We start from the raw sequence: 14,003 nt of genomic DNA, 5'->3' as shown, positions 1-14,003 counted from the left end.
TCATAATCTCATAAATCACAGAAAACTTTTGTGATTACAAACATCCCTTATAAATGACAGAACATAATTAAAATTATAAGCACACACACCCTTATCAATTACCCAACCTTATTTATTTTAACATATTTATTTAGGGTCCGTTCCCTGTATGTCTTGGCTGTCTTAGTAAAGTCATGGTAAAAAATTGCATACATTCCATTAGTGAGTTCACTTTCTCTTCATGAACTCGGACTAGGTTCAACTGAAGGACAAAGAACTTTTCAACTTCAGTAGGTATATGGGACTAAATAGAGAAATATACAACATGAAAAGGTTGTGGTTAACATGAAAAGAATTATAAGTGTTTAGCATACAAAAATTATGAAAAGTTAATATTTACTAACAATTTTTAAAGTCAAACTAAAGATGTATGAGAACTTACAGTAAGGAGGAGAGGTGGAGTTTAGGTATCCTGCATTTTTATTTTAGTCTTCCTATCATGTGCTTTCTGGAATTAATTAGAATTAATTCCAAATAAGACTGAAGTTCTACCAAATCTAGCCAACTTTTGTCTAGATCTTCTGTTGCACAAGAAGTTAAAGTAAAATGTGGGGGCATGTGACAGCTAATCTCTTTAGCCATAAGACTGAAATGTAAGCGTCTTGTTTGAAATGCACCTAGTTTTGTGTGAGTCTTTGTTTTGCTTCGAAGCTTTTCCTTGCACAAATTGGGAATGTAAACTCCTTTGTGTAGTCCAATTAAATCCTGTTGGTAGCTTGTCAGTGGAGGATGGGAGGGAGGAACTTTTAAAAAATTATTCAGTGAGTTTGTTCCACAGCAAAAGAATTTGCCTGAAAGGATCTTGGAGACTTTTGTATATGCCCTTCTGAGGCACTGACATGGAGGGAATACTTCAATTTCTTCAGTCTAAAATGTTTTGGAATGCCTCAGCTAACTCCTCAGACAGCGAAAATGAGTTTCAGTCAGCCTTTTCACAGACTGAGCACAATATAGTTGCAGCTTACTTAATAACAGCAGGTATGGTGGTTGATGGCGTTTTTCTTTTTAATGGGAATTTAGGTTTTAATGTTCACATGTGGGAAAAGTGCCAATTAAATGTCTTTTATTTTCAAAAAAGGTAGATAAGCATTAGGGTGGCTATACAATATGTAGAACCTTTTAAAATCAGGGTTACAATTTAAGGCTTGGCCCTATTTTAAAATGTGAGTTTTGCTTATATGTGATCAAAGCTAAAAATAGAACTTAAGAAAAAATTGAGGAAAAAAACCCTGCAGAATTCTGACTGTGCAAAAACAGTCAAAACAGAAGTTGCTACATTTTGCATTTTTCAGTATGTGCTTGAAGTTATCCTGCTGTATCTCTGGTGATGGCATGTTCAAAGCAATATATGTGTAGGCTGAGTGGTGCAGGGGTATCTGTGTGGGAGTTGTAAGCAGAAGTGTTGCAGTGTCACAGAGGGAGAGGGATGGGAGATAAGCAGGCTCTCGTTTCAGCAGTATGTTTCACTGATGATACATTTTAGGAAAGTGGTGCCTGATCCAAAGGCAGCGTACCCTGACTGCTTGCAGTGGGCTTATGGACATGGGCTGCAGGAACTGAGGTTCTTCTCAAATATTAAATAACTTTACTGAAAATCTTTTTATTACAATATGGTAATTGAATGTTTCTAAAGTGAACACTTTAATTCTATAAGCTGTCATATTTTAAAATATGCCTGTTTGTTTTATGCCTGTTCAATTGAAAAATTAAGCCACTTGAGGTATAAATACTCTGTAAATTTTGGACACTCTTTTTCCATCCAATTTCAGCGTTAGATTTAGTTTATGAAATATTTTCCAACTAACTCGTCTGTTTCTCATGGTTTATGTCAAGTAATTATGGAGATCAAATTTTACTCAGTGAATATTATTGTGTAGTCTTTGGCAAATTATCCTGTTGAAGATGAACTCATTTAGGTTTTTTTTTTTATATCAAGGTGGATATGTCTAACAACTGTACTCTTTTTTTAATTCTTATATTTTTACTAAGAATATATTATATTCAATAATAATCCATTTACTATCTTGAAATCTCAGATGTGCTCTTCTTGTCATTGGAGCCACCCAGGTCATTTGCAGGTAAATGAATAATATTGACACAGTCACACATGCATGCCATTTGTTTAGACTGATTAATTCAACTTGACTGGATTAGGGTTGTATTAATGTCTGCTTTATCAAATGGTTCGACCATTTTATAAAGAGCAGTAATGAACAGGGAGACCAGGAGAATAACAAGGGCAAAAACTTCTCTAGTTTCTCTCTCACCTGTCCACTGATACTTGGGCTCTGCGAATGGATGTGTTGTATGTATTTTTAAATTATGAAAACCTCTGGTATTGATTTTGAGTTAAAGGGACATAGTCTAATCAACATTCATACTTGGGTCTGAAAATGTTTTACTAATCGTTATGAATACTGTCTGAAATAACTACAGCCGAAAGAGGAAAAATCTTTTTCCTTCACTTTCTTTTTCTCTTTCATGGTACAGATTGCATCTCCTAAAACTGGCACTCTTTGGTCTGACAACATCCCTCCTCCAGCAGGACCAGGGATGCTCTTGGAACAAAGAGCTGTGGCAGGAGGGCAAGCTTGAACCAGCATCCCCTGGTAACCATGTGGGGGGCTGGGAAGCCAGAAAACTGCAGCCAGAGGGCCAGGGACCCTTGGGGACATCAAAATCCCTCGTTTGGGACCTCAGTGGTCCAGAGGGTGCTGGACCAGGAAGTTGGCATCTTGGTTGGTTAGGGAAGCAGTGCTAGCAATGAATGCAGCTATAGTATGAACTGAGGGTTAGTGCAGGAACTTGTGCTAAGTATTTTGACCCATTTCTGAATATCTCTTAAAAAAAAATCCACATCCTGAACCTGTTAACTAGTAATTCATCTGGCAACAAGTTAATCCATTGTCAAGGGAGAAAGAGCTCATTAATGGAAGACTTTTAACCTTATTGTATTAGTTAGAAGATGGAGAATATTACAAAAGAAATGCAAATGGAGCAATCACCATTAAGTCAATATTTATCAACTGCTGCCAGACTACAGTACCATCAGATATTTCACCAGGCTCTAAAAAGGAAGTAACTGCTAGAGGTTAGCTTATAGTGTGACAATTTTTGGTTTTAATGGTGAACACCGGTATGTTCAACCCACTGAAAGTATTTCTGTCTCTGCAGCTCGCCCAAAACAGTGAAATTCTTTGGAGTCATCTTAAATGTTTCCTGGTCATAGAATAGTTTCATTGCATCTGAAGGGTCACTAACTGAAGCTGCAAACTCTCTGCATAGTTAAAACATTGCAACTGTTCAGGAGTCTCATTTTAATTAATTATTTTGAAGTTCATAGTAACAAGGTCCTGAGTTATTTCCTTAGTGCTTATTGCACAGAGAGTACCTTAATTTTCTTCACATCTTTTAACAAGTGGCTTAAGAGACAGCAGCCCCTTATGCTGTTCTTAATCAAAGAATTTGCAAGACTCTGTTACCTTGATCATGGAAAATATCCACAAGGTTTAACTAAAGAAACTTATGAATTTGTAATCCTTTCATATCAAGACTACTCTCAGAATAAAGTGGAGGCTCCTCTATACTATTTCTCAATCTGGATAAGTTTTTCCTTCATTTTTAAGGTCTGCACTGTGCCATTCCTGCTGTTGGGTAAGCATCCAGGTATAAGTGGTCTCATTACACCCAGCAGCTTCTATTTATTTAAATGCCTGCTGCACAGGAAACTTTTTCTCTTTGAACACATGCACTCTCTGGTAACTGCTAATGTTCTGGTCAGCTTGTGATAATAAAAGGAATGAATATAGCTGAAAAATCGGTGAGACTTTGCTACATTTGTATTTAAAATATTTAAGTATGAGAGCTTGTGTAATGGAGGTGATTCATGCTAACTAATGATATATTGCAATGAAACTCCTACAGTGAGGAACATATGTAATAAAATTTCACCCATTTACAAAAATGGAATTTAGCCATTTCATTTGTGAACTGAAATGTTGGGATTGTACTCATGTTTCTAAATGTTCTTGTCCAGGATTTCACCTCCGTTTTCTCTGTATGTAAATTGCTACAGTTTTCCCCTCTCCTATTTCCATTCCTTTGCATATGTAAAATGGCTACACAGGTGGACATAATGGTTTAGTCATTTTCCAGGTAATTTGTATACATAAAGGTATATTGCCGTGTCTGTCTCTGTCTGTCTGTCTGTCTGTCTGTCTGTCTGTCTGTCTCTTACTGACCACCAGTGGGAGTTGTACATAATGCCTTGAACTGCTTGAGGCTATTAGCTCCTACAGTTATACTACCTCTGTTGGTGAGAGAATATCTATTGGTCTGTACTGCATCTGTTCTCTCTACATACATACTACATGGCCCCCTTTGTCTTGACGGTTGTTTGGTTTATTGTAGATGTGAGATTACTGTTGGGGTGTTGCTGTTTTTTTGGCGGGTTAGGAAAAGCCAATTCTGGACAAACAGATTTTATTGTACCAAGTGCAACAAAATGTGTTTTCCTGTTGTATGTGGCTAATCGGTCTTTTTTTCCCTCTTTTTGTTTTGAATGTAGAGAGCCACTGTTTATCGTATTCTGCCGTGCCTGTTTCCAGACTTAGTGAATGATCTTTCACTTGGGGTTCCCAACTCTGTGGCTCAATACCAAAGCATTTTAGGCCTCTCTTACAGGCATCTTGAAACCTAAGTTTTGGATGTCCTCTGTGTCTTTGACCTTCTTTTAACTTACCATATAAGATGCCTTTAGGACATCAGCCAGCTTGTATATTATGCACATGATATAACCAAAGAAGACAGTTGTGCTTGACAGTAGCTGTCAGGCAAAAGATTTTGCCTTCATAAGCGTCTCTTTGTTGATGTTAATTTTATCTTGCCAGATGATGCTTAGAATGGATGTCTCAGGTACCACAGATGGAAGCTAGTGAATCTCATTTCTTGCCAGCTATATGAGTGCCATAAAGAAAGATGCTGATTATGAAAGTTTTATGCTCATCGTAAGCGTCCTGATTTTCCATGCTCATTTTGTGAGGTGACCAAAGCTGGGGGCTGGCATCCAATACATAGGTCCAACTCCTCATCCAAAGATAAATTCTTGTTAATGGTAGCTCTCTGCTAGCAAAATGAGTGCACAGTTTGGTATTCCTGAGTGTAATGGAAGGCTTGCCCCATGATTGTTGTCTTTTTCACACTAACAGTGAATCAGAATGCTCAACATACATTTTGTAGGTGATGTAGGATCTCTTGTATGTGAACTTCACTATGAGAGACGAGCAATATCGTCAACATAAAACAATTCTCTCAGAGCCGCTTTTTGCACGAGTCTTCACTTTCAGTCTAGCAAGGTTGAGCGGTTTGCCATCAGATGAATGTCATCTTTTACATTTATAAATGCTGTCATGAATAAATGCCTGGAAAGAGTTAAAAGAAGACTGATTGTGGGAGGCCACCAGGTAAGCCAATGGGAGGAAGAGAAATATTTTGAACTGAGAACAATTGCAGTCTGAGGAGTCTTTGTCTGTGTGGCTGATGCAGAAGAGACAGACAGAAATGATTGATCCTAATCATCTGGAATGAATCCAGTAAATCTCCTGGCTGCTACATAATCAGAGCATGGAAATGTAAGTAGAAAGGAAACGTTTAGACATGATCAGGTTATTTTTTTGGGGGGGACTTTGTGGAGTTTTTCTACTTAATTTGATTCTTTCCTCTGTACTCTGTAACTTCTAAGGCTGAATCCTGGAGAAGTAATTCTCTGTGCTCTGATATTAATAATCTTCAGTTGCTTTAATTACCTCTAGCAATTAAGTATGTTCAGTTACTTTCTTGGTATTTTTCCATCTCTCAGTTTCTGAATAAATTACTTTTTTATGGCAGTGTTTTTTATTTCTGTCTCCTAGAGGGGTCTGTGTGAATTCCCGCCTAAAGGAAGGTCAGCTGTCAGATTACAGCTCTCTGTTTCCAAGCTATCTCCTAAGGAAGGGGTGAAGCTTGGGGGGTACCTTGCAGGGAGACATCCTAAATGTCTCTTCCTGGGTTTTAAAGAGGGGTTTTTTCTCACTTGGGTGGTGGCAGTCTATCAACCCAGGGTCAGGGAATCTGTGATTTAGGCGACCTTTTTTTAAGCAGAGTTTATAGAGGTGAGGTATATTTAAGGTTTTTGTGGACCCCCATTTTCTGCACTCAGAGTATCCGAGTGGGGAGGCAGCCCTGACAAATGCATAGCTCAAAAGTACTGAGAAGAATATTCTGAACAGAGTAGGTGCCAACATGCATCCTTTTTTTATCTCAGTATTTTCAGAGGAGTTTCCTTTCAAAGGCATTGGGCTTTGCATATTGTCGTGCGAAGATTGTATTATGCTGAAGAGCTTTTGGGGGGCATCCAATTTTTCAAAGTACTTTGTACATAAAATTTCCTGTAAACCAGTAATGGAGAACTGGTGGGACACTGTTGCATTAACCTGTGTAGATACAGAAAAGCAATATTCAATATTTAAATTTTGTTCAATTCAGGATTTACACTTCGCTTCTTTCCATATGTCAGAGTCTGCAGAAGCTGCGTAATGTTTGTTAGGACTGAGGAGAGCAAACAGAAGGTCATAAAGCCCATTAGTGTTAGGGTCCAGAGCAAAGCAGCAGGAGGAACGAAGGATTTCAGGAGGCGATTTGGCTGGGGAGGATGAGGGCAGTTCAGGAATGTACACTAGCAACTCAAGAGGGCAGCATTGGAAAGTCAGGACTGTACCTACTGTGAGTATTATTCATCAGCCAAGAAATGTATCTTATCTCACTCCCCAAGAAAAACTGGGCCTTTCCCAGTCTGAACGTCATAGCTTTCACTCTGCCAGAGTTCATGTACATGCTTGTGTGTGCCAAGCACCTGATTACTAGCAACTGGGATTCAAATTTAGCACCCCATTAAGATTCAGAACTCTATTGGTGCTATTGTTTCAGCTTCTCAGCCTGTTTATTCAGTGAGACTGTATATATACTGATGCTCATTATGAAACTACCCCTGCTGGTGTAAGTACAGGTGTTTTGTTTGAGTGATTTACAGGGAAATTGTTAACTAAGAGATCAAAAAATGGAGACATCTCTTCATTCACATTGATCCTGTAGACAGGTGAAAGTAAGTGTCTCCAGCGTAGAGCGAGTGCTCAGAACACAGCATATGTGTAGCACGGCCCTCGCTTTGATGCTAGGGAAGTCTACTGGAAAGCTCAAAGGAAGCAGGGTTGGATTTACTGGATTGGAATAATACACAATGTTCAACAATGTGAGCAAACTCCCATGGTTGCAATGAACTGAGCACTGATAAGCAGAGAGGAAGTGGGTATTGGCAGGATGGAGATGGATAACGAAAGCAGTTCAGCTTACATATTCTTAAGCACTTGTAAATTCTGTGCAAAACAGCCATTTTCATTATTTTAAAATTCTGCTGCAGAGCTGCCATTGCCAGAGAGCAAGTCACTGTTGTTGTGAGGGTCTTCCATGCTGAAGCTTCTTTTGCATCTTCTGAAGCAGTCTCACAGCCCGCTGCTCAAATCCAGATTTTATTTTCCAGCCCAAACAGTCTGCAGCATCCACTCCTTTCAGTTTACTTCACTCTGCTGGATCAGGACAAAGCACTGTGGTCAGCACCGCTAGTGCAGGCTCAAGCCTCACTTGTGCATACTTCTGCAGGACTGAGCCTTTAAGATTCTAGTCTGAGAGATGCTGGTTACCTGCCACATCCACTGAACCCTGATTCAGCAAAGTACTAAAGCAGGGGGTCAGCAATCTTTCTGAGGCAGAGTGCCAAAATTTGGGCATTTGACCCCTGTATGGTCTGAGTACCGGTGATACTTTTTAAAGTCACTAACAGTCCTGCTTACAACAGCTCCATCAATAAAGAAATGCAGATGCAGAGCTTTGTCATTTAGGTAGTGGTTTGTAACATTAGCTGGTCTTGTGTTAATCCACAGGCAGCATGGCTTTGAGTAAGCTCCCAGCTGCATGTGGGAAGAGGGGCACGGCTGAGCTCCCACCTTGCGTGCCAATGAAAATTGGCTTGCATACCACTCTTTGAACTTGTGCTGGGAGTTGCTGAGCCCTGTACTAAAGCATGTTCCTTAGTACTGAAAACGTAAGCATGTCCTGATACACCTTGTTGAATCAGAGTTTGAGTCTTTAAGTTAGGAGAGCTCTCTGTTTAGTATGTTCTTTGCAGATTAAAATAAATCCATTCACTCTTTAGATTTCATAAAACCATGAATCTTGCTTTGATACTATCTATACAGTACCATTATTTCTGCCACTTGTAAAACTTCCTCCTTCTGTGTTTTCACAGGGGTGATAAGCATTCTCAGTAACATAATTGTGTTAGGCATCTTTGTTAAGTACAAGGAACTTCGGACAGCGACAAATGCAATTATTATTAACCTGGCTTTTACTGACATTGGTGTGAGTGGCATTGGTTATCCTATGTCTGCTGCTTCAGACCTACATGGAAGCTGGAAATTTGGATACAATGGATGCCAGGTATCTGAGATTTTTAATATTAAATCAGGGACCAAACAAGTACTTACCAATTAAACACAAATCTGAATATATGAAAAATACCTTCTTTTGATTTTTAACGTTCTTTAGAGATGAGTCTGAGCTGCAGAATTTGGGTCCAGGTCTGGATCTGAAGTTCCTTAAAATTCAATGGCACTTGGATCTGGGGATTTGTTTTAGGATTCCTTGCTAATTATCATGATTAAAATTTGGAAAGTTATTAAAACAAAATTGCATTTCTTTTAAATATCCAATAATAAAATAGCTGTTACAAAGTAAATCCCCACTCAGTAAGCAAGACTTTCAAGTATCTAGTAATTTTTGATGGTCAACTGATAGATTCTTTAAAGAATGATTTGCCAGAGCAAATCACTTGGACATAGCACTTTCAGAAATCAGGCCTCTTTAAGGCATTATCTATAAAGGTACACAGGAAATGGACGTCAAAGAAACTGGAATTCTTTTATTTTAGAATTTGCACAATTTTTCTATGTTTGTGTGAAACTGTCAATAAAAATTTATACCTGTAGCAGAAATGTAATCATTTTTGCTGACTGCATACAGTTACTTAAATATGATTTTATCCAGAAAATGAGTATTTAGAAATAATATTAAGTACATACCCTAAAAATATCTGCCTGAAAAAAATTTAAAGGGGCAGCAGAATGCTTACCATGTGATCTGAAATCAAACAAAACTTGACTAATTGCAGATTTCAAATTAAAAATTCAGTCAATGTACACCTGTGATTCAGAGTGCCCATTTGATTGTATCTAGGATGATGTCTATTTTTTGAATGAAATCTGAGAGTTTTACCTGTGCCTTGATTCGAGTTCTTAGGATATTTAGAACTCTAAACTCAACTAAAGGAAGCTGAAGAAATCTGGTAAACTAAAACTGTAGACTCTTGTTAATTTGTTCAGTAAGAAAAATGTTGTTTTTGTGCTTCCCCAATATGCAACAAAAACATTAGTTAAAAATAAGCAACTGTGTGTGCCAAGATTGAGAGATTCATTATTTAACACGAGTTAAAATAAATGGTGGCATTTGGCAAACTTTTTCAATGGGATTTATGATGATTTATGCATGCATGCTTGCATTAAAATGTTTAGTTTTACTTAACCTACTCCAAAATGTTAATAGTTTGTTAAATTGATCCCCAAAGAATGCAATGAATACAACCAGGTTAATGCTTAACTGCACATCATAGGAGAAGACTCAAATATTTGGAAGCATTTGCAAAAGTAAGTAAAATGGACATGTTATCTTTTTAAATTTCAGATCTATGCTGCCTTAAATATCTTCTTTGGAATGGCAAGTATTGGGTTGCTTACAGTTGTTGCAATTGATCGCTACCTGACAATCTGCAGGCCTGATGTAGGTACTGTACTTTTGGTTATAATTCTTGCACAAAAGTGCACATCATTTATTAGTTGCCATCTATGAACCATTGTGCAAGCTCTTTTATTTCCTCTTACGGAAATGTAATTACCAAAATTTGGGCATGGTTCTGCAGTAATTGGATGTGAGTTATCTATTACATAGCTAAAAAAGTCATGCGTATGGAAGAAAGATGTAGGCCCTGGTTTATGTAATGTTTCCTGACCATAACTGAAGCTGGTGGGGGAGACCAGGTGGGTAAGGTGATATCTTTTGTTGGATTCTCTTTTGTTAGTGAGAGAGACAATCTTTTGAGCCACACAAAGCTCTTCTTCAGGTATGTGAGTAATTGAATAATACTGAGAATACTAGTTGAAACTGACATATATTCTTAATACTGTTTTTTTTCTATACTATATTTTTATCTTGGTTTAAAAATTATAACAGTTAATTCCTTCATTTTCCCTAACTCTCTCTCCCTCCCCCAGTACACTTTTTCCTCTCTCTCAAGTCTTCGATTTGGCATCAGAAACATCTATTATTGCTAAGTTTTGTGTAGGGGGAGGTGTGATAATGCTGAGATGTATTCCAGTTTTGCTTTTGGGTGTATACAACTGTCATTTAGCTGTGATATGGGAGAGCTTAAGTAAAATAGATGGGCTGCAGTAAGCACCTGCTTTTAAGGATCATAATTGCTGTGCTAATTGTCTTGCTTGGAAACATTCCGAGTTCAAATAAAACCTTGGCGGGCAGTGAGCGAATAGAGTCGGGCTGATGTAAAAATATTTGCTTGGTAACAGGAAGAAGAATGACAACCCGCAATTATACTTCCCTGATCCTAGCTGCTTGGATAAATGCCATCTTTTGGGCCCTGATGCCTATTGTAGGTTGGGCTAGCTATGCCCCAGATCCAACAGGAGCCACCTGCACAATAAACTGGAGGAAAAATGATGCGTAAGATTTTGAAAATCTTTATTTTACTTTTCCAGTGCAGACCCTCCCTTATTTTTATTCACCACTGTGATCAGTTGTTTTGTCCTTACAACATGCAATCCAATTTCTAGAAGATCAGTAACAGTTCAGAAGTAGGGACAGAAGTAGTCTATAATAAACAGGAAGAAGGTGTAAGAATTGTTGACATTGGAAAGTGTTAAGCACCCAGATGTAAGGATCACTAACCCTAATAAAACTTGTCAATGAAGAAATTGTACTTACCATTTGAAAATGTTTTTTTGACTGTTTTATTAATAATATAACATGAGAGAACAACACATTTTTAGTCATTTTTCCTGGCTGCACAGTTGTAATATCCTGTATTTATTTTTTGGTTTACAGGTCCTTTGTTTCTTATACAATGACCGTAATTGCTGTTAATTTTGTCGTGCCTTTAACAGTCATGTTTTACTGTTATTACAATGTTTCCCGAACTATGAAACAGTACACTACCAATAATTGTCTGGAAAGCATCAACATAGACTGGTCTGATCAAGTAGATGTAACAAAGGTGATGGAGGATATCTTAATTCTTCAATAAATGTTTGATTTTGATATTGCTATGCATATATGAGTGTCAAACATTTTTTCTTGTTTTGCAGATGTCTGTTGTGATGATTGTGATGTTTTTGGTGGCTTGGTCTCCATATTCCATTGTATGCTTATGGTCTTCCTTTGGAGATCCGAAAAATATTTCCCCTGCAATGGCCATCATAGCACCTCTTTTTGCAAAATCTTCCACATTTTATAACCCCTGTATTTATGTCATTGCAAACAAAAAGTAAGTGTTCCATTTTTAAATTAATAGCTTCCATCTGCTTTATCATTACTTTCTGCACAACAGTGATGGTTAGACCTTCTGTTAAATATGATAAAATATTTAACAGAGAGATTGAAAGGTTAAACCAGCACTGAGTAACCATAGATTGCCTGGATGATCTTTTACACAGGTTTTAATAAATTTAGGGCATAGGATCTGCACCATCTGACAATATTTCAATGATATCTTCTGTTGTTTTCTAACAAAAATATTTTGCAAAACAGTTTCAGCTAATGTCCTTTGGGTGATGTTTGAGTCACATCAGAATCTGTGACTGTCTGCTTTTAATTAAACCGGCTAAAATGTATGGCAGAAGATCCTCAAAGCTATTTAGCTATTTAATGTTATGAGGGCAAACACCTTTGAGGATCTGAGCCTGCAGTGACTTGTCCCATCAATATTGTTGCTTGGCTTGGGATGTGTCATAGGGGGGTGGTTTGGGACATTTAAGAGCAAACCTACAAATCACAGCTGGAATGCTTTTCTGTCAAAAGAAATCCTTTTCTGTGGTCAAACCATAGATATCCTATTGAATTGAGATAATAATTTGGGGGTGCATTCCTGGTTTCATAAAAGCAGCCAAAATCAAAAGTGTTTTGCCTGTGGTGAGGAAGTATACAGAGGTTAGGGAAACTGGAATCCTTCCAGTCCCATCCCCTAACCTGCGAGCAGGATCAGGTACATCCCAGCAGATGAGCGGAACTGTTTCTGCTGAGTAGTTGACATGGTTTGGCTCTTCTCTCCAGTCCTGATAGTTTGATTTGCCCTTGCCTGGACCCTCAGGAAGGAGACCATCAGCATGCTTCCATTCACCCACTCCTGTCGCTGCATTTTATTTCACAACTGTCCAGGTGGGGCCCGACTTGTGCTGGCCTCACTCAAGCCTGCTGGGTGATGCTGCTGCTGTGGCTGCTGTCCCTCAGGGTTAGGGCTGAGTTTAATCAAGTTTTAGAGCTTGCACCAGTGCCTCCTGCCGGGCAGGTGGTGATCAGATGAGATATTTTGGTGTCTCATTTTAAAGAGCCGAAATTCAGAGACAGACTACTTGAAAAATGGGACTGTCTGAAAAACACGGACTTCAGGAAAGTTCTCTTGATGTACTCTGGTCAAGGAAGAGACCAGAGGTTAATTTAATTCTAAAAGTTTTATTAAAATATAAAGCCTTATTGTTATAGCACTTCTGAGTAATCTTACCTTAATTCACTTCTTTTTTTGTTTCTTTATCTGTGCATCTAATAATCTACATTTTTGCTTCACTCCCTGCATTGCAGGTTCCGGAGGGCCATCCTGGCAATGGTTCGATGTCAAACTCGTCAGGAGATAACCATTAATAATGCCTTACCAATGAGCGTCTCTCAAAGCACACTGAGATAAGAAGGCAGCTCTGAAGCACTGCCACTTTATTTACCCTACCGCATATGTTTTGCACACTAAATGGAAATATGTGGTCAGATCTGGGCCACAATTCTAATAATCCACTCCAACTTTCCAGTTGTTTTTCTCTTTGTCTCAATAATATTTAACAGTCTTTTTTTTAAAAATGCCAAGATTTTATTACTGACGACCAGGCCAATTGACATAATGTGCTTATCCCTCAAAAGATGATAGTGAATGCCCAGTGTGTTTTGCATCTCCTGGATAATGGGATAGAATGGTGTGGGAGGCAGTGAGAATAAAGCAGGACTGGCTTAACTGTGCTACATTAACAGAAATAAATGCAGTGTGTTCTTAATTCTTTTGGTATGTGTAATTTCCCCCCTCACGGAAACACTAAACAAGCTCCCAAAAAATTCAGGCCACGGTATCTTGCATTCCTTTCTGTGTCGTAAATGCACATACTGATCTGATCTGAAAATGGTGCTTCTGTGCCTCCTCTGCCATTAAGAAATATTGAACTAAGCACTAATGAATCCAGTGTTATCTTTCTTCATTATCAGTTTTCAATACTTACTGTTTCTCTGGCTCCTGGAGTCAACCAATTTATGTGAGAATCTCAGCTTTCATCATTAAAAAATAAGATTGTAATCTTTGTGACTGTGTAGAAAATCTTGAAAATGTGACCTGAGCATATGTTAAAGGTTGAAACCAGAAAGCAAATAAAAAGAGCCCCAAATTTATTATTTTAAAATAATCTTATGATTTTTGAGGCCTGACTCATGGTTTTAGAATGTGTAGGTTGGTCATCTTGGGAATCAGTTTATTCAGGGCTGAAGGGGCGAATATC

The 14,003-nt window shown here is 38.2% G+C and overlaps 1 protein-coding gene across 1 annotated transcript; it reads left to right on the top strand.

Moving 5' to 3' along the window:
* The first annotated feature begins 469 nt into the window (after positions 1-469).
* Positions 470-13,496, top strand: RRH (retinal pigment epithelium-derived rhodopsin homolog). The gene is made up of 7 exons (XM_074991973.1): positions 470-1,017; positions 8,378-8,568; positions 9,868-9,967; positions 10,767-10,920; positions 11,302-11,470; positions 11,562-11,740; positions 13,051-13,496. Exons 1-7 carry the CDS (start codon positions 879-881, stop codon positions 13,151-13,153), a joined length of 1,035 nt encoding a protein of 344 aa, XP_074848074.1. The 5' UTR covers positions 470-878; the 3' UTR covers positions 13,154-13,496.
* Positions 13,497-14,003: the final 507 nt, after the last annotated feature.

Source organism: Carettochelys insculpta, chromosome 4, assembly GCF_033958435.1.
Source record: "Carettochelys insculpta isolate YL-2023 chromosome 4, ASM3395843v1, whole genome shotgun sequence".
In the NCBI taxonomy this organism is placed as follows: domain Eukaryota; kingdom Metazoa; phylum Chordata; order Testudines; family Carettochelyidae; genus Carettochelys; species Carettochelys insculpta.
This window is presented reverse-complemented; position numbering and strand designations above follow the sequence as displayed.